Here is a 24111-nt window from a genome sequence, read left to right on the forward strand (position 1 = left end):
TCAAGACAGTAGAGGAGGATATCAGACCGATGCTATTCCCATTCCTCAGTCGGTGGCGTTTTGTCAGACTTGAAGACCACAGTATTATTTGTTGTGTACCCATTTACCTCGTTGTCGTGTTTCAAAAATGGCGGTTATGATTTTCGATAAGGAGACGCTCTCGTGAATCATCAAGTGACGCCACCGATTAGCCAATCGGTGGCATGCGGTTTGATGTCACATTTTAGTACCTGGTTGGACCGCTTGAGACTGTGGCCAAGCAGGTACTAAAAAGGTACCTGCTACCAGTCACTACTATCGTCCCATGGCGAACCCTAAAAACCCTTGTTAAGCCATACCAAGCCGACACGAGTAGGTACTAATGGAAAAGGGTATGTATATGTATGAAATCCTCTTGTCTGTACTTTTCACCAGACTGGTCAGCCAAATTGTTCAAGCCACAGTGGATTACCAGTTGTGGTGTGACAAGACTACTGTCCTGTGCTTTAAACTGGCTGACATACCGCTGGAGGCCTGGCTGCTAGTGTCTGTCTCCCTGCTGCTGGTGGTTGTAGTCAATGAAGTGGTGAAGCTACATGAGATACGGTACGAAATAGAAGAAGCTGTTAGAAATACATCAGTAGTGTTGGGGGGGGGGAGAAGGGATAGTATAAAATAGTTGGAAAACTATTAGAAGCAATATGATTCTGATTCACGTTGCACGGGCACCACGGTGGTTAGCACTTTTGCTGCACAGTAAGAAGGTCCTGAGTTCAATTCCACCATCAGGCCGGGGTCTTTCTGTGTGGAGTTTGCATGTTCTCCCCAGGTACTCCGGCTTCCTCCCACAGTCCAAAGACATGCAGTTAGTGGGGATAGGTTAATTGATCAATCTAAATTGCCCATAGGTGTGAATGTGAGTGCGACTGGTTGTCTGTGTCTCTGTGTTAGCCTTGCGACAGACTGGCGACCTGTCCAGGGTGTATCCCGCCTCTCGCCCTATGACAGCTGGGATAGGCTCCAGCGCCCCCCGCGACCCTGGAAAGGAGAAGCGGAAGCGAATGGATGGATGGACAATATGTTCTGTACAAATGTTAGAAACAGAAAGAGGGTAGCATGAACATGTGGTGGTGGAATAATAATAATGATAATAATGATGATGATGATAATAATGATATTAATAATAATAATGATATTAGCTATTGATTAATTAAATAATAATATGATGATGATGATTATTAATTTTTTAGATTTCAGGTCAGTCTTTGTTTTACTCTTACACTCCTCAGAGCACTGAATTGCTGCTAAATTGTTTTTTTGTGCGTTTGTTGATTATAAGCTCTGGTTTGTCCTCTGTGTCCTTTCAAAGGGTGCGAGTTCGGTACCAGAAGAGACAGAAGTTGCAGTTTGAAACGAAGCTTGGAATGAACTCTCCGTTCTGAAGTCGGTTGGTGGGGCAATACCAGGAGCCAGCTTGGTGCACATGCTGTAGCAGACAATTTAAGCCTAACTGCACTGCGGCCAGGCGAAGCAAAAGTCGAACAACCATGAGGGCAGTTTGACACATTTGTTCGAGCTTCTGGGACCGTTTTTTAACAGTTGATTCATGACAAAAAAGGCAGGGAAAAGAAAGACTCCAAAGAATCCAATTTAATTACAAACATTTAAATGATGTCAGAAGAGTTTGTTGTCTGAACTCTTGAAAGACATGAAGAATAATTTCTGAAGAAGCTCCTGCTTCATCTTCTTCACATCTGTTCTACATCTGAGAAACGTTTTACATGGGGTCCACTCCAGAAACGTTCCGCTAAATGCTACTTCACTTTCAGAGGATCTTAATGTGACATCCACTGAGACATGTTGAATTGTTGCATATCATCTGACTAGCTTTGATGATTTTTTTTTTTTTTTAACAAGTCAAGTGGGAACACTGGAAAAAAAAAAAGGTACCCGTGGAGCCCCAAAGTTTGTAATAATTATAAATATAGGCATGAGTACTTTTGAAGAACTTAGTTCTATTTCACTGAATACAGAAACAAACAGTCGAATAAACGTTGTTTGTGAAAACATTTGAGGAGGTAAGATGCACACTTGAATGTGTTTTTATTAAAAATGGCTAATTTATTTTGTAAAGGAGGTTTTCCCATTTAGAGTTAAAAAGGAAACTAAAGCATGAAGTGCCACTCAGGTTCTCTCATATTTGCTGATGTGTTTGGGTTTATTTACTGCACTGTGTAGTTTGTTAGTTGACAGGAACAGGAACTATTTAGGTTGTTGAGCTTGTAACAGAGAATAAGTCTAGAGTCATGAAGAGAGACATTATGCAATACAACCTGACAATGAGTCATTTTTTTACCCCTGAGACATAAAAGGTTGATGGGGTATTGTCGTCAAGGGGATCAATGTGGACACCCAAGTTTGGGAATGTAATAGCTAGAGAATGTAGCGACACAGGATTTTATTTAATTTTTTTAATTGCTACGTGGGTGTATCTACTAAAAATATCGAATGAGTTTGAATCTCAGTGGCCTTAACCTTAAGGTCACAGGTCAAGTTCTCTGAAAATCTTCAGAATACTATTAGTTGAGAACACGTTCCTCAACAGCCTCAAAATAAATTTTGCCAGGGGCATGTTAACCCTGTGAGTGATCGAGAATTAAAATTGTTTTTCAGAAAATGTAAAAATCCCCCCAAAACCTTTGTTTTGAGTTGGAATTGTGTATATATAATATTGTTTTGTTTTTTTTTATATGTATGGGAATAAAGTTGAATTCACATATGGCATGTGCAGGTTGCAAAGTTTGCAATATTCATTGGCTGTCACAGTAGTTGTGATTAAAAACCTCACTTTATTCCATGTGTGTCCTAGGTTTTTGGAATTTTGTAAATATTTGTCATTGTAATAAGTAATATTGACAGATTGTTTCATCCATTTTTTTCCCATATTCGTCCATTTTGTCAGAGTACCGCAAAATGTAAGGATTATATTCTCTTGCAGACAATCACATGAATAAAGAAGACATGCAGTTAGACTATTGTCCAGTGAAGGGCACAGATCTCTCTCTCTCACACACACACACACACACACACACACACACACACACACACACACCACCCTGTGGGCGGTATTTATCCTTCAACCTGTGATCATCTCCCCGTCTGCCCATTGTTCTCCTGTTACCACAGGTATCACTGTTGCCTTCACCCTCCTAATCTTATCAATATGTTACTACAGCCTTCTTCCTCTACTTGTCTACCACTACAATTTGTGGTTGGTTAGCTATCACCAGTTTGTTTATCCCACAGGAAAAATCCCACAGGATTTTTGCTCAATCGCAGCATTACTTAAATGAAGAGAGAGAATGATTAGGGAATTAGTTTCAGCTGACCAGCCAGCCTCCTTAGCATTGCTCCCTGAACCTGCTGCCCCACCCATCCTCTCTAAATACCCCACTGCCTGACTTAGGCAAGCGGAGCCATCTGGCCAGTTCTACCTCCCACCCATTTTCCCACAAGCTGGAGAAAGCAGCCACGATTATCTGTGCCCCTGGCTTATGGGCCACCTTTAACTTAAAAGGCTGGAGAGCTAATCCCAGGTGATCCAGGCAATGGCATCCTTCATACACTGGAGCCAGTGGGACGTGATCCAAACAAAGTGAATGGGCATTTCAGGAAGCCACTGTATTGCCAAGAACTCTTTTTCAACAGTACCACCTTTCCCGTTCTAACAGGAAAAAGTTAGGGGTGTGCAGCACAGGTTCCCCACAGAGAGCCTTTTTAACCTGCACAAATGCCACCTGGCACTCCTCCATCCACTGTAGCAGATCTTGGACACCTTTTCAGAGAGGTCCGTTAGGGGCTGGTCAGCTCTACAAAGTTCAGAATGAACCAGTGGTAATATCCAGTCAGCCCCAAAACCACCTCATCTCTTTTTTGTTTTGTTTTTTTGTTTGGTCTTGGACATGTGCAGGCTGTGATGGTTGTCATTTTCTCCATCTGTGGCTGCACCTTCCCGCCTTCCACTGCAATAACACTGTGTGTACACAGTCTGTGTTGCAGGGAACTGATTATTTTACAGTATGATTACACCAACAAACCTGTGCTCTGCTCCAGACAGCTTTACAGCCATCGGGTCTCCTGCTCATCTATCCTTTCCCTCCAGGTCCTGTTGTTACTGAAGTAGGAAGAGCATGATTAAGGAATTATCCCAGCTCCCCTCCAGCCTTCCCTGGCTTTTATTCCATTCTAAAAGAGGCTGGGGTCATTGAGTCCAAGTGAGAATGTTCCACAACTTCCTTGCCTAAGCTACTGCAAGGAATTGCAGCTGGAAGGTTGTTGGTGCCTGTAGTGGTGGTAATCCCAGAACCAGGTGGTGGACACCCAACCTAAAGAGAGCTGTCAGACTGAAGGAGTCTTATCAGGCTTGGCTAGCATGTAGGATAACAAAGGCAGCTGAAAGGTACTGGCATACCAAGCAGAGTGCAGTTCAAGCAGTGGCTGATGCAAAAACTGTGTTATGGGAGGATTTCAGTGAGACCATGGAACAATACCTTCAGTCAGCCTCAAAACGATTCTGGCAAACCGTCAGATGACTCAGGAAGTGGTGCTGTACTTAAATTATATACAGCGGTATATGGTAAATTGACTGGTTTTGATATAGCACTTTTTTTCTACTCTCTGAGCAATCAAAGCTCTTTATACAACATGCCTCATTCACTAATTCATACAAGCCCTTTTTCACTGTAAGTGAAATATTTACACACATCCATACTCTTGGGGTTAATATCTTGCCCAAGGCTATTTAGCATGGAGACTGGAGAAGCCAGGGATTGAACCATCTTCTGATTAGAAGATGAGAAGGATTTTAAAATTTTTATTCTGAATTTAACAAGGAACTAATGAAGAGAGGCCAGTATGAGCAAAATATGCTCTCTCTTTCTGGTCCCTGTCAGGACTCTTGCTTCAGCATTTTGGATTAACTGAAGGTTTTTCAGGGAGTTTTTAGGACATCCTGATAATAAAGATATAAACCTAGTGGGAGTAACCCCCCCACCCCCCTCAGACCCATAAACTCAGCCACTTACAACATTGCTAAACACCTTGCTACCATCCTTGCGCCTCTCGTGGGGAACACCCCACACCACATCAAGAACTCCACCGACTTCAGAAGAAAGTGTACTTTATTGGTCCCCGTGGGGAAAATCCCTCTCTGCATTTAACCCATTCACTCAGTGAAGCAGTGGGCAGCCACTGGGCGCCCAGGGAGCAGTGTGTAGGGACGGTACCTTGCTCAGGGGTACCTCAGGGTAGCTGTTCAGGGGAATCGAACCCCCGACCTTCCGATCAAGGGGCCACCACTCTACCTACTGAGCTATCCCAGCCCTGACAAGGGCCAGAAACTTACCCTGGATCCAGATGAAACCATGGTGTCCTTTGATGTAGTCTCTCTCTTCACTTGCATACCCACCACGGAGGCCGTGGAGACTGTCAGAAAACGACTACAAGAAGACAGCTCCTTGGAGGACAGGACCAACTTCACACCCGATCAGATCTGCACACTGTTAGACCTCTGCCTCACCACTACATATTTCAAGTACAACGAAGGCTTCTACAGACAAAAACATGGCTGTGCCATGGGCTCCCCCGTGTCACCTATTGTAGCCAACCTTTACATGGAGGAAGTGGAAAGGAAGGCTCTTGGCTCTTTCAAAGGAAGAGTACCCAGCCACTGGTACAGATATGTGGACGACACCTGGGTCAAAATCAAGACACAAGAAGTGGAATCCTTCACTGCGCACATTAACGCTGTGGATAAAAACATCAAGTTCACCAGGGAAGACACAAAGGATGACTGTTTGCCTTTCCTGGATTGCGCCGTGCACATTGAAGAGAACGGCAAACTCAACATCGAAGTTTACCGGAAGCCCACACACACGGACCAGTACCTCCTCTTTGACTCCCATCACCCTTTGGAACACAAACTTGGAGTAATCAGGACCCTACACCACCGGGCAGAACATGTTCCCTCTAAGCCTGAAGGAAAAAAGAAGGAACACACACATGTAAAGGAAGCACTCAAAACGTGCGGCTATCCTAAATGGGCGTTCTTAAAGTCAGCAAAGAGGCACAGAAAAGAAGACCAGACACCAGCGAGGGAGGATAAGAAGGACAGACGCAACAACATTGTCATCCCCTATGTAGCCGGTGTATCAGAGAAACTCAGGAGAGTTTTCTCCAAGCATGACATCCCAGTGTATTTCAGACCCAGCAACACGCTCAGACAGAAACTGGTTCACCCGAAAGACAAAACGCCAAAACACAGACTTAACAATGTGGTGTATGCTGTACAGTGCAGCGAGGAATGCTCAGACCTCTACATTGGAGAGACCAAACAGCCACTTCACAAGCGCATGGCACAACACAGAAGAGCCACCTCCACAGGACAAGACTCAGCAGTCCATCTGCATCTTAAGGATAAAGGACACTCTTTGAGGATGCCAATGTTCACATTTTGGACAGAGAGGACAGATGGTTTGAAAGAGGAGTGAAAGAAGCCATCTACTGTATGTCCACTGTGAGCGACCATCTTTGAACAGAGGCGGGGGTTTACGACACCAACTCTCTGCCATCTATAATCCAGTTTTGAGATCCCTTCCCAGACGCCTTAACGCCCACTCACATCCTGAGCCATCTGACCTCAGGAATTCGCATAATAAGGTGGGGCCAGGTTTCACAATGAACACACCCGAAACTCTGGCTGATTGGGACCCACACCCAGTTACACACCTTGGCTCAGGCGATTAGAGGATCATCAGGGGGTCCTTTTGTCCCTCTGTGGGGGGTCACTCCCACTAGGTTTATATCTGGGACTCTCCACCATTTGACCTTAGAACTGAAGAAGCTTCTCGGATGAGAGGTGAAACGTCTTCAAGTAACTTAAAGAAGTCCAGACGCTTTTCTTTGCAAGCTCCTTTGACAATTTATAAGGATGTTTATATTCCTGTATCATCTCTCTCCCCCCCCAGCCTGTTTCAATGACTACCGCCCCGTGGCACTGACACCCATTATTATGAAGTGCTTTGAACGACTAGTCATGTCACACATCAAATCCACCCTACCTCCCACCCTGGACCCACACCAGTTTGCATACAGAGCGAAACGATCCACAGAGGATGCAATCTGCTCTGCCCTCCACCCGGCCCTAACTCATCTGGACAAGAAAGACTCATATGTGAGAATGCTGTTCATAGACTTTAGCTCAGCATTCAACACCATAATACCACAACAACTCATCTGTAAACTGGACAGACTGGGCCTCAGCACCTCCCTCTGCAACTGGCTGCTGGATTTCCTCAGCCAGAGGCCTCAAGCGGTGCGTGTGGGCAACAAGGTCTCAAACAGCATCACCCTGAGCACGGGGGCTCCACAAGGCTGTGTGCTCAGTCCTCTGCTCTTCACCCTGTTGACACATGACTGCACACCAACCTACAGCTCCAACCACCTTGTGAAGTTTGCGGACGACACAACGCTGGTGGGGCTCATCACCAACACTACATCACTACAGGAAAGAGGTTGAGCTCCTGACCACGTGGTGTAGAGACAACAACCTCCTGCTAAATGTCAGTAAGACCAAGGAGATTATTGTCAACTTCCAGAGAGGCCACACCTGTCACCCCCCATTGACCATCGACGGCGCTGCGGTGGAGAGGGTGAGCAGCACCAAGTTCCTGGGGGTGCACATCAGTGAGGACCTCTCTTGGACCACCAACACAGCATCACTGGCCAAGAAAGCACAACAGCGCCTCTACTTCCTGCACAAACTCAAGCGGGCAAGTGCTCCACCACCCATCCTGACTACATTCTACAGAGGAACTATTGAAAGTATCCTCTCCAGCTGCATCACTGTGTGGGGCGGTAGCTGCACTGACTATAACAGAAAAGCTCTACAACGCATTGTGAGAACAGCTGAGAGGATAGCTGGTGTACCACTCCCCTCCCTGCAAGACATTTACACCACTCGCCTCACCCGCAAAGCCATCACAATTGTCAACGATGCAACCCACCCCGCGCACTGTCTGTTCAGCCTCCTGCCCTCTGGAAAGAGATACAGAAGTCTCCGCTCCCGCACTACCAGGCTCACCAACAGCTTCATCCACCAGGCTGTGAGACTGCTGAACTCTTTTCCCTCCCGGCTCCCAGCCAGCAGAATCACCAGATTGGCAGAAGTATAGGAAGACAGAATTGGACTCTACCCCCCCCCCCCCCCCCCACTCACCCACGCACACTCTCCAACAAGGAAACACTCTCTGAACCAAGAACTGAAAACATTCCTGACTTGCATTGCAATTGCACACACCTGCTGCTATATATATATTTTTAGTATTTCTTTTAGCACTATTTATATTATTATATTACTATTTATTACTTTATTGTTAGGGCTGTTTTTGTTGTGCATCTGCACCTTATTGTTGTCAATGTCTACGCATGGGACAGTGTGAAACGTAATTTCAATTCCTTTGTATGGCAAGTACATTTGAAGAAATTGACAAATAAAAGTATTCTATTCTATTCTATTCTATTCTATTCTATTCTATTCTATTATGCCTACTTACCTGAAAAACATCAGTCTGTTTAAAGCTCTCTTTTCCATCCTAAGAGAAGAATGATATTGTGTGTTCGTACAGTTTTACATTTTATCTGAAAAAAAAAATCACATCTTTTTTTGTTTTTTGTAGCTATCACTATAGGCAATGCCCTTAAATATGACTGACGTTTCCAGACAGCTGTAGTGGTTGCAATATGTTCTCTGAGGCACTAATAGAAGGCAATATTCCCTGGAGGTCCTCTGAGGTTCTCCCATAACATCAACAGTTTAAACAAGTTCTCTTAAGGTTCTACATAACTTACCTTCAGGAAATAATCCTAGATCACTCTCCAAATTGTAACCTTCAGGTAAGGTTCTAGAAAACTAAAGTTTTGCCTGTACCTTTTTCAGTAAAACACCTGGTTTCACTGACAGTACAAATTATGGTCAGCAGTTGTACTTTTTAAATTTTGTTTGAATATTGGAATTGCGACAAATTTGCTCAAATATTAAAACAAATGAATGTATTCAGCACAAGAGTTGACACACAGGTTGTCTGTGATGTCTGTCTGTTGCCACCGGGTGGTGCTGAGGTCTGATTCTGAGGGGAACGCCTCTTCTTCACAGTCACTGGGCTGAGAGAGCTTGCACGCAGCTTGCGCAGCGAGAAGTGGGCTTCCGGTTGACGGCTTAAAATAAAATGTTTCATTTAAATAATCACGTTTGTGGTTAATAGATTTTTCATAGTGAATTATTTATAAAGTGTTTTTTTTAGTGTTAATAGCTAATTTGCTGCTGCACATTAGAAAATTCAATATTCGAAAATTAAATACTAAATATTGTTTCCGGTTTATTGAGAACTTCCTCCTAGGAGGTTAACAAATCGACAGGTAAGGTCGAGTGGGAAGGGAGTGGAAACTCTTTCCAAAATGCCGTTGATTCTAAATCGTATTAGCGTCGAAAACATATAAAGGCTGTGATATCATGTATCTGAGCATGCTAGTGGCGTTTAGTTACCTTGTGTCAGTGCTGAAAGCAGCAGCTAGCTTATCTTGTATGAGCAGGTCTGAGGAGACTGCATGCAGTATTCGAATCTAAATGTAATATTTGTTCTATATTATTGTCCTAAAGTGGTAAGCTGCTGCTAAACAGAACTATCAAATGCCCAAAATATATACACTCCTGAGCAAATGCATGCAGGGTGCAATTATCACGTTGTGTTATATTTAGGAAGACATGCCACATTCAATGGGTTTTTAAGTACGATTCTCATTAGAAGGCAGCTGGGTTGAAGCCTACACTCAATGGTGTGAGTCATGAAAGTCGTTCTTAAAATTTTTGTTTAACGAGATCAGACGGGGTCATTATTTGATTTTCCGTGAATGTGCTGATCATAACTACATGCCTATGTAAAAAGAGAGTGGAAGAAAACTGGGATAAAAACAGAAAGACAAAGAAAGGCTGGGCTTGAGATTCTAACCTACAACCATTTCTACAAACTGCCCTCTCAAAGATCTCCTAAAGTTTTTAGTATCATAGTCAATTCTTGCCAACATTTTCTGTATGATCCAATTTCTTACATAGCTTCTGTCCAGTTTTTGAAATTTGGGGAGGATGTGTCTTTCCATACTCTTCGGGTTATTCTTGTGGCTGTAAAAGCACCTGCTTTTGCCACCACAAAGCAGTATTTGGATGCAGTGGGTAAGACCGACTGGTCTCAGAAAAAACATAACCTTGGTGATTTGGGTATTATCAAACTTAACCAGTCCACTACACGATCTAGATTTTTTTTTCCCAAAAGGGATACACTTGTTTAAATTCCCAAATAACATGAATAAATGTTCCTTTTCTGATTTACATTTCCAACAGAAATTGTTGCACATTACATCCAAACTATAAGTGGGTAAAATAAAACCCACGTATTACTTTAGAAATGGCATGAATTTTCCATGGGCCTTTTTAAAAGGTATTTATTAGTATTGGAGAGTACTCCAGACCAGTTCTTCTTGCTCATTGCACATCCAAGGTCCTTTTGCCAAATCCTCAGAGTATTGAAGGTGTCCTTTTTCTATTTGTTTAACAGTTTATAAAGCACAGCTGCCTTATGTGCAACTTCATAAAGATCCAAAAAGTCACTCACTTGGTTCTTGTTCATGATAAATTGGACTTTAAAAATATTTTCTCTCATTTGTAAGTATTGCCAGAAAGTCTCTTTTCAAAACGCTTTTCTGAATAATTTCATATGACAAACCACTCCATCCAAATAAACATTGCTCATTGTACATATTCCTTTTTCAAGCCAATGTTTCCGATACACACATCACATAAAGATGTATAGATAGTCTCAGATATGAAAAATCACATTTTATGTTTATATATTTATATTTCTTCCTCTGTCTCAATGTCCATGTTTTCTTTCTACTGATCCTCGGTTTATTTTTATCTTACAGAAAGTCTTACATTTTTTGGTCAAATTGGCCAAGTACCTGTGAGGTTATTCCAACAGGCAACATCATTGAGACAGTTGATTTTTGGGAGCCACACCAATGTAATCATTTTTATCTTTTGAATGAGATGGTCCATATTTGAAAGTACAGTTTTATCTAAATCTGAATTTAATAGAAACCCTCAGTACTGCATTGTGTATGTATATACATAGTGGTGTAAAAAGAAAAAAAAAGTGTTTGACCCATTCCTGATTTCCTTCCTTCCTTCCTCCTCGTCACGCTTGACTGTTTCAGATCATCAAACAAATGTAAATATTAGACAAAGATAACGCAAGTAAACACAAAATGAAGTTGTTTTTCTGAAGGGAAATGTTTGGCCATCTGTTCATGACCTCAAGCTGAAGTGCACTTGGGTTCTGGAGCTGCACAATGATCCAAAACACCAGAAAGTCCACCTCTTAAAAAAACCAAAGAATATTTGTAGTGGCCTGACCTGAATCTTTTGTTTAACTAATTCAAAGGTCCTGGGCTTTTGAGTTTGAATTTGAGCAACATCTGATACAGTATATATTTTTTCTGTTTAAATGTTCTTTTTGATGTTTTATTTATTGTTAATTGAAACAAAGATATCTTTATAAAAATAACTGATATTTAAATTCTCTTTGCTCTTAATCATATTATTTATGAATGTTTACCTAGCTCAAAGTAGATGTGGCACAATGTGTGCTGATGACTATTCTTGAGAGCCACAGTTTCTGTGTTGCAATAAGGGGTCATTCTCAGGACGAAGCAATAAGATGTCCAAATAAAAACATTCTATAAACTGTAGCTGGCAACATGGATGGAAGAAGGAGGAGTAGATCATTAATAAGGCTGATAGTACCAATGGATGGAGACTTGTGTCGTGTGTGTGTTTAGGTAAAGCATCCTGCAGGGTGCACAAGGTGTCATGGATGCAGTGAAGGAAGGTCATAAGACCAGCTTGAGCTCTGGGAAAATAGTGGCTCTGGCTGCAGGGCTTTCCGTCGGGGCCACTCTGGGCTACATCATCTATCGCCACATAAACGGCACCAAGAGCAGTAAGTATCTCTCATTGAACAGGTATCATTCCAAACCTAATTTGTGTATGATAATTAATAGATTTTATTTTATTATGAGCTTATCTGTATATGATTGATATTAACAGATCAGGGTCCCAACACTGAGGTGTCCAAGATGACGCTTCCTATAGAGGTGTACAGGAACATGTACCGATGCCAAGCCACATTTTTAGACATGGTGAGTTGTTCAGACCTTTTCACTGTCTGCTTCTTTGTTGCTTGTTCCGTGTGGTTGAACGTTTATTGTAAATGAGTGGAAATAACCGGAATGCATTTATTTTGTGGCAACATGGTGGTTAGCACTGTTATCTTACAGCACGAAGGTCCTGAGTTCAAATCCACCAACTGGCTGGGGACTTTGTGTTTGTGTGGGTTCTCTCTTGGTACTCTGCAATAAGTCTGACTTTTTCTGTTTAACTGAAACCTGGCAACAACCTGATGACTTTTCTCCGCTAAATGAATCTACTCCTCTGGGGTTTGTTTGCTTTTCTAAACCTCGCTGCTCAGGTCGTGGGGGTGGTCTCGCGATCATTTTTCGTCAGCACTTGAAGGTCCTGCCAGTTAATGTTCATACCTTTAGCTCCCTAGAGTGCCTTGCATGTGAGCTGACTGGACCCATTCCCACCATGATAGCTACTGTCCGTCCCCCCCCCCCCCAAAACCTAACCCTGACTTCCTCAGTGACTTTGCTAATCTGCTAACCCATCCTTCATCTCTCTCCCCAAATGTTATCTTGGTGGGAGATTTCAACATTCATATATAATAATATGAATATATAATAATGACCTTCTGGTCACCAGAGACCTTTCCCCCTGTCTCGAGGGCTTTGAATTTAAACAATTTATTGACTTTTCCCACTCACTCCAAAGGGCACACCTTGGACTTGATTTGCTGTTCTGGTCTTACTCCCTCGAATCTTTCTGCCTCTAAAATTCCCATAACTGACCATTTCCTCCTTTCATTTAACCTCAGTCTCAGCTGCTCTTCTACCAAACCAAACCGTCTCATCTCATTCCACAACATCAAGAACATTGTATGGACATTCTCACTACCAGACTGGACAATATTCAGATTCCGGACTTCTATTCTGCTCCTGATGATTTGTTATTATATTATAAAAATTGTTTACTCAATGTCCTTGATTCTCTGGCTCCTGTAAAAACTCACTCTGTTTCCTTCACTCGCTCTGCTCCCTGGTTTTACCTATGAACTCCGAGCATTGAAGGCCAAAGCTTGCGCAGCTAGAGCATAGATACAGTGGCTTGCAAAAGTATTCGGCCCCCTTGAACTTTCCCACATTTTGTCACATTACAGCCACAAACATTAATCAATTTTATTGGAATTCCACGTGAAAGACCAACACAAAGTGGTGCACACGTGAGAAGTGGAACGAAAATCATACATGATTCCAAACATTTTTTACAAATAAATAACTGCAAAGTGGGGTGTGCGTAATTATTCAGCCCCCTGAGTCAATACTTTGTAGAACCACCTTTTGCTGCAATTACAGCTGCCAGTCTTTTAGGGTCTGTCTCTACCAGCTTTGCACATCTACAGACTGAAATCCTTGCCCATTCTTCTTTGCAAAACAGCTCCACAACTGCCCTGAGGTTGGCCTCAGAGGTTGTCTAAGAGAATACTGGGAGCAACAACACCATGAAGTCCAAAGAACACACCAGACAGGTCAGGGATAAAGTTATTGAGAAATTTAAAGCAGACTTATGCTACAAAAAGATTTCCCAAGCCTTGAACATCCCACGGAGCACTGTTTAAGCGATCATTCAGAAATGGAAGGAGTATGGCACAACTGTAAACCTACCAAGACAAGGCCGTCCACCTAAACTCACAGGCCGAACAAGGAGAGCACTGATCAGAAATGCAGCCAAGAGGCCCATGGTGACTCTGGACGAGCTGCAGAGATCTACAGCTCAGGTGGGGGAATCTGTCCATAGGACATCCAAGATGGCGGCACGTGAACAACGCGAGGCTCAGTGTCTCTCCAGAATCTGCTATTTAGCGGTTTTTTATCTACTTTTAACCGGATTATTCGTCCAGAATTGCTGTGCGTTGCTGACCTACAGCAGACAAGAGCTTCTGGACATCTGGACTCATAACTCCAACAGTTTTGTCGCCGATCTCCGACTCATCCCAGAGATCTCCAGAACACCGGAGGCTGCCCATTCTTCCCGGCCGGGCGGAAGTGCGCGCAGACGGCGCCGAGATCGTAAACAAAGGCGAGGTAGGCGCGGAGGGCTACGGGATAAGCTAAAGCTAACACCACACCGGCTGCCTTTACCCAGTATTTTCCTCGCCAATGTCCGTTCTCTGGCAAACAAAATGGATGAGATACGGCTCTCCATCACTAACAACAGACGGATTATGGACTCAAATGTCATGTTTTTCACCGAAACATGGTTGAACAACAGCTGCCCGGACAATGCTATCGAGTTAGCAGGACACTACACACACCGAGCCGACAGGCTAGCAGATGACTCCGGCAAGACCAGAGGTGGAGGTTTGTGCATTTATATTAACAATGCTTGGTGCATGAACTCCACTACTACTGAGAGTCACTGCTCACCTAATGCGGAGTTTTTAATGGGCAAATGCAGACCTTATTACTAGGGGTGCAACGATATTCGTATCGATATTGAACCGTTCGATACAGTGCTTTCGGTTCGGTACGCATATGTATCGAACAATACAACATTTGTAATTTATTTTATCAACTTTCCTTCTGACGATGCTGTCTGTGTTGAGCGCTCAGTGAATCTGCGTTCGACTACTCCGCCTAGGCTGCACTGTCGAGCGCAGATCCACTGAGCGCTCAACACAGACAGCATAGTCAGGAGGAAGAGCGCAGGGCAAGCTAGCGAGACAGAAGTTAAGCTCTCCTTGCAAGATGGACCTCCCCCACCCTCATTCAGATCTGGCGTTTGGAATTATTTTGGTTTTCATGTGACGTATGACCCTGAAGGTAAGCGAGTCATGGACTAAAGTAAAACAGTATGTTGGATGTGCCATGCAATGCTTAATTACATTGGTGTGAACTAGTGTGTTAGCGCAGTTAGCTCGTTAACGTGTTGGCCGTCTAGCCCCATGCACGGGGCGATCGGCGGTAGCTCGTTAACGGAGATTTGCCGTGTTGTGGCGTTAAGGTCATTTCAACGAGATTAACCTGAAAGCACTAGTGGGAACACAACGAATATGACTGCACATTTACGCCGACATCATCATCCTAGTGCAAAGACAAAAACAACAAGCATGCTACTAACTTTAGCCGAGTCATTTAGACAGCTGTTAGCACGTGATTCTCCTTATGCTGCTGAGAATATAGCCCAGAAGAAGCAGATAGTATAGCTTTTATTTTGGAAAGAGACATTTCTCTGTAATAAACTCTCTTTTCCAAAGATGAGTGATTCCTCAATCAGATACAGGGCTCGCAAAATCGCTAGCCCGACGTCCCGGAGCTAGCGATCTTTCCAGTCGGGCTACAAAAATCTCTCTGCCCTGCCCGTCGGGCTATTGTAGGAAAAATATATGTCAATGCTTTTGCATTCTTTCAGAAATGTAGCTGGGTAATTATGTCATTGGCATCGGTGAGCCACTGTCAATATGTGACATATTGAAATCGCGTTTGAATTTGCGCTTGTTTTTTTGCTTTCACTTTGCAATGACAGCACTGATCTGTGAGTGATGATAATTTGTGCACCAATTCCTCTGACATCGTCTTATTAATCGTTAGCTTACTATGCAAACATGACAAGTGAAATCTCCCGCAGCAAGCTTAAACATGTGAGAGGTTGATCGCGCAGAGAATCGCTGAGCTTATGTGAGTCCGTGTGTAAAAGTACCAGTATATATATTTTAGTTCTGCTGAGCCAAATAAGACAGGTCGGGGTGAAGAAGTGACAGCCAAAGAAAAGCTTACCACAAAACGGAGAAGTTATGACAAATCAGACTATAAGGCAAAAAGAAAGTGCAGCTTTATGGTTTCATGGACAAAAGAATTTCTGTGGCTGCAATATGACGAGCTAAATAACCAGGGGTGCACATAAGTGGTCCGCAGGTGCGCATTCGCTGTCAAAATAAAAAACGCGCACAAGGGTTAGGGTTAAATTTAAAAACTGTACTTTTGAGTTAAAATATATATTTATAATTTTAATAAATGACAAATTAAAAAGGCATGAACATTTTTTTTGTATCGAAAAAATATCGAACCGTGACACCAAAGTATCGAACCGAACCGTGAATTTTGTGTATCGTTGCACCCCTACTTATTACCTCCCCAGAGAACTCACTTCTATCATACTCACTGCCGTGTATACAGTGGGGCAAAAAAGTATTTAGTCAGCCACCGATTGTGCAAGTTCCCCCACTTAAAATGATGACAGAGGTCAGTAATTTGCACCAGAGGTACACTTCAACTGTGAGAGACAGAATGTGAAAAAAAAATCCATGAATCCACATGGTAGGATTTGTAAAGAATTTATTCGTAAATCAGGGTGGAAAATAAGTATTTGGTCACCTCAAACAAGGAAAATCTCTGGCTCTCACAGACCTGTAACGTCTTCTGTAAGAAGCTTTTCTGTCCCCCACTCGTTACCTGTATGAATGGCACCTGTTTGAACTCATCATCTGTATAAAAGACACCTGTCCACAGCCTCAAACAGTCAGACTCCAAACTCCGCCATGGCCAAGACCAAAGAGCTTTCGAAGGACACCAGGAAAAGTATTGTAGACCTGCACCAGACTGGGAAGAGTGAATCTACAATAGGCAAGCAGCTTGGTGTGAAAAAATCAACTGTGGGAGCAATCATCAGAAAATGGGAGACATACAAGACCACTGATAATCTCCCTCGATCTGGGGCTCAACGCAAGATCTCATCCCGTGGGGTCAAAATGATCATGAGAACGGTGAGCAAAGATCCCAGAACCACACGGGGGGACCTGGTGAATGACCTGCAGAGAGCTGGGACCAAAGTAACAAAGGTCACCATCAGTAACACACTACAACGGCAGGGAATCAAATCCCGCAGTGCCAGACGTGTTCCGCTGCTGAAGCCAGTGCATGTCCAGGCCCGTCTGAAGTTTGCCAGAGAGCACATGGATGATACAGCAGAGGATTGGGAGAATGTCATGTGGTCAGATGAAACCAAAGTAGAACTTTTTGGTATAAACTCAACTCGTCGTGTTTGGAGGAAGAAGAATACTGAGTTGCATCCCAAGAACACCATACCTACTGTGAAGCATGGGGGTGGAAACATCATGCTATGGGGCTGTTTTTCTGCCAAGGGGACAGGACGACTGATCCGTGTTAAGGACAGAATGAATGGGGCCATGTATTGTGAGATTTTGAGCCAAAACCTCCTTCCATCAGTGAGAACTTTGAAGATGAAACGAGGCTGGGTCTTCCAACATGACAATGATCCAAAACACACCACCCGGGCAACAAAGGAGTGGCTCCGTAAGAAGCATTTGAAAGTCCTGGAGTGGCCTAGCCAGTCTCCAGACCTCAACCCCATAGAAAATCTGTGGCGGGAGTTGAAAGTCCGTGTTGCTCGGCGACAGCCCCAAAACATCACTGCTCTCGAGAAGATCTGCATGGAGGAATGGGCCAAAATACCAGCTACTGTGTGTGCAAACCTGGTAAAGACCTATAGTAAACGTTTGACCTCTGTTATTGCCAACAAAGGTTATGTTACAAAGTATTGAGTTGTATTTTTGTTATTGACCAAATACTTATTTTCCACCCTGATTTACGAATAAATTCTTTACAAATCCTACCATGTGGATTCATGGATTTTTTTTTTCACATTCTGTCTCTCACAGTTGAAGTGTACCTCTGGTGCAAATTACTGACCTCTGTCATCATTTTAGGTGGGGGAACTTGCACAGTCGGTGGCTGACTAAATACTTTTTTGCCCCACTGTATACCCCCCGACGCTAATGCTAGGTTGGCCATGAAAGAACTTTCTGCAGCCATTAACAAACACCAGAATAAACACCCCGAGGCTGCTTTTATTGTTGCTGGCGACTTCAACCACACCAACTTAAAGACAGTCCTCTCCAGATTCCACCAACATGTCTCCTGCCACACCAGAGGAGACAAGACTTTAGACCATGTGTATTCCAACCTGGCTGGAGCCTACAAAGCAACACCCCTCCCCCACATTGGACAATCGGACCATCTCTCCCTGTTCCTCACACCACTCATCCAACGTGTGAAACCTGCTGTGAGGACAATTAAAGTGTGGCCAGAGGGGACAGAGGGGACAGACGCAGTGCTCCAGGACAGATTTAAAAACACAGACTGGAATATGTTCACCCACACAGACCTGGACCAGTACGCCTCATCTGTACTGGATTACATCTCTGAAACCACAGACAGTGTCACCACCCAGAAACGGATCACCATGTACCCCAACCAGAAGCCTTGGATGAACCGGGATGTTCGTCTTCTCCTGAAGGCCCGCAACACCGCCTTTAGGTCAGGAGATGCACACGCCTACAGTACAGCCAGGGCTAATCTAAAGAAGGGCATCAAAAAAGCCAAACACCATTACAAAAAGAAGGTAGAAGAACACTTCTCCAACTCCAACCCCCGACGCATGTGGCAAGGACTCCAGACCATTACAAGAGTACAGGACCACCAAACCCTCCCCCGCATCCTCTGATGTCTCCTTCCTCAACGAGCTCAACAACTTTTATGCTCGTTTTGAGCGAGGGAACCCTACAACCACAACCAAAGCAGACGTGACGCCAGACCACCAACCTCTGACTCTCTCCCCTACTGATGTAGGAGCGGTGCTGAGCAGGATCAATGTCCACAAGGCTGCAGGTCCTGATGGCATCCCCGGGCGTGTTCTCAGAGCGTGTTCTGGGGAGCTTGCAGGAGTGCTCACAGACATATTCAACCTGTCCTTGGCCCACGCTGTGGTACCGGCCTGCTTCAAATCCACCTCCATCGTCCCGATACCCAAAAACTCCAACCCATCTTGCCTCAATGACTACCGCCCAGTAGCACTCACCCCCATCATCACTAAGTGCTTAGAGCAGCTGGTCCTAGCACACTTCAAATCCTGTCTCCCCCCCACCCTGGACCCCCACCAATTCGCATACCGCCAGAACAGGAGCACAGAGGATGCAGTCTCCATCGCACTGCACTCTGTCCTCTCACACCTGGACATCAACAACACCTACGCCAGAATGCTGTTTATAGACTTCAGTTCAGCATTCAATACAATCCACCCCTCACAACTCATCAGGAAACTGACAGACCTGGGCATCAGTTCCCTCATCTGCAAATGGTTACTGAACTTCCTGACCAACCGCCCCCAACATGTCCGGCTGGATAACCACTGTTCATCTACAGTCACACAAGGCTGTGTGATGAGCCCTTTCCTCTACTCCCTCTTCACCCACGACTGCAGACCTGCTGATGGTTCCAACACCATCATTAAGTTTGCAGATGACACCACGGTGATTGGCCTCATCAGTGACAATGATGAGGCCGCCTACAGGGAGGAGGTGGATCGTCTGGCTGAGTGGTGCGACAGAAACAACCTGCTGCTTAACACCGAGAAGACCAAGGAGCTCATCGTGGACTACAGGAGGAATGCTGACCCACATCCACCCATCCACATTAAGGGGACGGCTGTGGAGCGTGTGAGCAGCTTCAAGTTCCTGGGAGTCCACATCTCCGAGGATCTCACCTGGACAACCAACTGCTCCAAGCTGGTCAAGAAGGCTCACCAGGGCCTCTTCTTCTTGAGGACTCTGAGGAAGAACCACCTGTCCTCAGACATCCTGGTGAACTTCTATCGTTGCACCATCGAGAGCATCCTGACCAACTGTATAACAGTCTGGTATTGGAACTGCTCTGCCTCGGACCAGAAGGCGTTGCAGAGGGTCGTGAAAACTGCCCAGCGCATCGCCGGAGCACCACTTCCTGCCATGAAAGACATCTACAGGAAGCGGTGTCTGAAAAGGGCTGGGAAAATCATCAAAGACCCCAGTCACCCATCACATGGACTCTTCACCCTCCTGCCCTCTGGGAGGCGCTACAGGAGCCTCCGGACTAAGACCACCAGGTACCGGAACAGCTTCTTCCCCACAGCTGTCAGACTCCTGAACTCTGCCTCCTGACATCTGACCCACGTTAACACATGGACTGAACACACACACACCCACAATGGACAACCGTACCCTCAAACACACAATAATAACATGGACTGAACCACCACTCACAACCACTAGCACTTTATATAGCCTCTGTAGGAATTATATCTCACTTATCTTAACTGAACTACTGTATAGCTCTGTGTAAATAATCATTCTGTACATTCGATAATTTTTAACCCTACAACTGTTTACAACTTGCATAGTTCCCATTTCTGTATAGCTGTATATCTCAGATTTCTGTAAAGTTATTTATTTCATATTCTGTATAGTTTTTCATATTTATATCCTGTTCATAGCCTGTACATAGCTTGTACTCACTACAGCCTGTACATACTTATAGTTATAGAATATTCACAACATACTTCATACCGTGTACATTATAACATACCATAATAGACCCATTTCTGTAATATACTCACATATCTATATTATTGCTAATATATATTGTAATATATCTATATCACTAAAGCACTTCTGGATGGATGCAAACTGCATTTCGTTGCCCTGTACCTGTGAATGTGCAATGACAATAAAGTTGAATTCTAATTCTAATTCTAATTAGTCGTGCACTGCACAAAGTTGGCCTTTATGGAAGAGTGGCAAGAAGAAAGCCATTGTTAACAGAAAACCATAAGAAGTCCCTTTGCAGTTTGCCACAAGCCATGTGGGGGACACAGCAAACATGTGGAAGAAGCTACTCTGGTCAGATGAGACCAAAATGGAACTTTTTGGCCAAAATGCAAAACGCTATGTGTGGCAGAAAACTAACACTGCACATCACTCTGAACACACCATCCCCACTGTCAGATATGGTGGTGGCAGCATCATGCTCTGGGGGTGCTTCTCTTCAGCAGGGACAGGGAAGCTGGTCAGAGTTGATGGGAAGATGGATGGAGCCAAATACAGGACAGTCTATACTGATAAAACGTTCTTTGGATCCTAACAACTTTAACAACCTCCATCTGATTTCTAATCTACCCTTCATCTCTAAAATACTCGGAAAAGTAGTTGGAACTTTATTCACAACTGGTTAATAATAACATCTACGAGAGATTTCAATCTGGTTTTCGTTCATGTCACAGTACAGAAACTGCTTTACCTAAAGTCACTAATGTCGAGAAGATCACTGGTCTTCTTGACATTCTCGCCCTTTTGGATCTGAACTCAGCCTTCGACACCATCTCTCACTCCGTCCTTCTAAGCAGACTTTCCTCTCTCGGCATCTCTGACACACCCCTAGCCTGGTTTCAATCATATCTCCTTGACCGCTCCCAGTTTATTCAACTGAAATCATTCCGCTCTCGTCTATTCCCGGTCACTTCTGGTGTACCCCCAAGGTTCAGTCTTAGGCCCTCATCTCTTCATAATATACATCCTCCCTCTAGAATTTGATCTTCACTTTCACTGTTTTGCTGATGACACCCAGTTAAATCTTTCCTGCAGACCTGATTCCTCCCTCCCACCTTCTTCCCTTACAGAATGTCTATCCGAATTAAAATCCTGGTTTATCTCAGATTCAGATTCAAGATTCAATATTCTTTATTTGTCACGTGCATGGTTATACAGGTGTAACACGCAGTGAAATGTGACCTGATACGTTCCTCGACTGTGCAAAGAAAAAAGAGCGAGACAGACAGAACTTTGTATACAGTGAATGAGTATATGCAAAGAGGACATAATGTGCAGCAAGTGGGTGAGTTATGTACATTATATAAATAGAAATAAAATAAAACAATCTGGAAATTTACAGCTTGTGTACATTGCGTGGGAAGGGTGTTAAAGTCTCCTGTGCTATAGTGAGGCCAGAAAGATCAGGATGATATGAGAATGTGGTAATGAGTCCTGTCTCAGTCACTTAAGGGTGATTGCTGATTCGACACACGAATGGCCTGAGGATAAAAACTCCTCTTGAGCCTCTCTGTTTTTGTTCAGATGGTGGAGAACCTTCTGCCTGATTTCAGAAGCGGGAACAGTTTGTTGCTGGGATGGGACAGGTCCTTCAAAATCTCAGTTGCTCTAGTTCAGCATCTCTTGATGTAAATTTCCTGTAGGGAAGGGAGAGCAGTCCTGCAGCAGCGTTCTGCCATATGGATTACTTTCTGGAGAGTTTTTTTTTTTATCCTTGACACCGCTGTTTTCATACCAGCATGTGATGTTCTGTGTGAGGATGCTCTCCACAGTGCCTGTATAGAAAGTCCTGAGAATCACTGGAGAGACTCTGAACTTCCTCAGTTGTCGTAGGTGATACAGGCGCTGCCTAGCCTTTTTGGTCTGGACCTGAATGTGGTCAGCCCATGTCAGGTCTGAGGAGATGTGGACACCGAGATACTTGAAGGACTGCACACTCTACTGGAGCTCCATTAATGATAATGGGCTTGTAGTCTCTGTGCTGACTCCTTCTTAAGTCCACCACCAGCTCCTTGGTCTTGCCGTCATTGAGCAGATTCTTCACTTCATCCATCGTTGTTGGAGATGGCATTCTCACATAGTTACCCTGTTTCTTGTTCACGTGGCTAAGGGTTGTGTGCAAGACGTGGGCGATGGCGTCCTCCGTGGATCTGTTGGGTCAGTAGGCGAACTGGAGCGGATCTGTGGTGTCTGGGATGGAAGAGGAGATGGTTTTCTTCAGGTCAGTGCAACTGGCCGGTAGTCATTCAGGCATGAGGGCTTGTTGTTCTTGGGGACAGGGATGATGGTAGATCTCTTGAAGCATGTGGGGACCACAGACTTAGCCAGGTACTCGTTAAAATCGAAGTGAACACACCTGCTAGCTGGTCAGCACAGCAGCGCAGCAGACGGCCGGTGATGCTGTCTGGCCCCGCCGCTTTCCTTGTGCTCACTCTGCAATGCTGAGCGCCGGTCCTTCTCTGATGACATCACCGTCCTCTAATTTTCTAAAGCTCAATGAGGATAAAACTGAAATCCTCCTTATTGGCACCAAATCTGACCTTCTGAAGGCGAACCATTTCTCACTCACTATCAATAACTCCACAGTTTTCCCTTCTCCTCAGGTGAAGAGCCTTGGTGTCATCCTAGACATTTCACTTTCCTATAATCTCACATCAATAATCTCACCTGTTCTGGCTACTTCCATCTAAGCAATATTAACAGATTACGTCCTTCTCTTTCCACTCTTGTCCACAGTCTTGTTACCTCCCGCATTGACTACTGCAACTCTCTCTTGCATGGTCTTCCCCAAAAATCCCTCCATAAGCTTCAACTGGTTCAGAACTCTGCTGCTCGCATTATCACCAGAACCCCCTCCTACATCACCCCTGTTCTTCAGGAACTTCACTGGCTCCCAGTGAAATTCCAGATAATATACAAACTTCTTCTGCTCACCTTCAAGGCCATTCATAACCTCGCTCCTCCTTACCTTTGTGACCTGTTAAGCACTACTTTTTCTGCCTGCTCACTTTGATCTTCTTCTATCCAGCTTTCTGTGCCTTCCTTCCACCTCACCACCATGTGAAGCAGAGCTTTTAGCTGCTCTGCTGCCAGGCTGTAGAACTCTCTACTCCCTGATGTAAGAAACATTGGTTCTCTCCCCCAGTTTAAATCTCAATTCAAAACCCATCTGTTCAAGTCTGCATATTCACTGTGAACCCACTGTATCTTGTGCTTTTCTTTTATTGTTCTTCATTGTGTCATTGTTCTATTATGTGTTTTATCCTATTGTACAGTGTCCTTTGGTGTCTTGAAAGGCGCTTTATAAATAAAATTTGTTGTTGTTGTTATTATTATTATTATTATTATTATTATTATTAGTGGGGGTGGTTAATTGATGATTCTAAATTGCTAATAGGTGTGAATGTTT

General features: G+C 44.1%; 2 protein-coding genes across 10 annotated transcripts in view; both read left to right on the forward strand.

Annotated features, from left to right (window-relative positions):
• tmem94 (transmembrane protein 94) overlaps nucleotides 1-2683 on the forward strand; it is a 38467-nt gene extending 35784 nt beyond the window's left edge. For all 6 annotated transcript variants that reach the window (XM_026177594.1, XM_026177595.1, XM_026177592.1 and 3 more), the window contains 2 exons: nucleotides 415-585; nucleotides 1349-2683. In XM_026177594.1, the coding sequence (XP_026033379.1) occupies nucleotides 415-585; nucleotides 1349-1421 (244 nt within the window). In that variant the 3' untranslated portion in view covers nucleotides 1422-2683. The remainder of the gene's footprint in view (nucleotides 1-414; nucleotides 586-1348) is intronic.
• A 6693-nt stretch (nucleotides 2684-9376) lies between these two features.
• Nucleotides 9377-24111, forward strand: part of tdrkh (tudor and KH domain containing) — a 34982-nt gene continuing 20247 nt past the window's right edge. For 3 of the 4 annotated variants that reach the window (XM_026177600.1, XM_026177601.1, XM_026177599.1), the window contains exons 1-3: nucleotides 9377-9453; nucleotides 11929-12089; nucleotides 12197-12288. In XM_026177600.1, the coding sequence (XP_026033385.1) occupies nucleotides 11960-12089; nucleotides 12197-12288 (222 nt within the window). In that variant the 5' untranslated portion in view covers nucleotides 9377-9453; nucleotides 11929-11959. Of the gene's footprint in view, nucleotides 9454-11928; nucleotides 12090-12196; nucleotides 12289-23569; nucleotides 23821-24111 lie in introns of those variants that run through there. The other variant, XM_026177602.1, reaches the window with a different exon arrangement.

The sequence above is a fragment of the Astatotilapia calliptera genome, chromosome 8 (genome assembly GCF_900246225.1).
Source record: "Astatotilapia calliptera chromosome 8, fAstCal1.2, whole genome shotgun sequence".
Lineage (NCBI taxonomy): Eukaryota > Metazoa > Chordata > Actinopteri > Cichliformes > Cichlidae > Astatotilapia > Astatotilapia calliptera.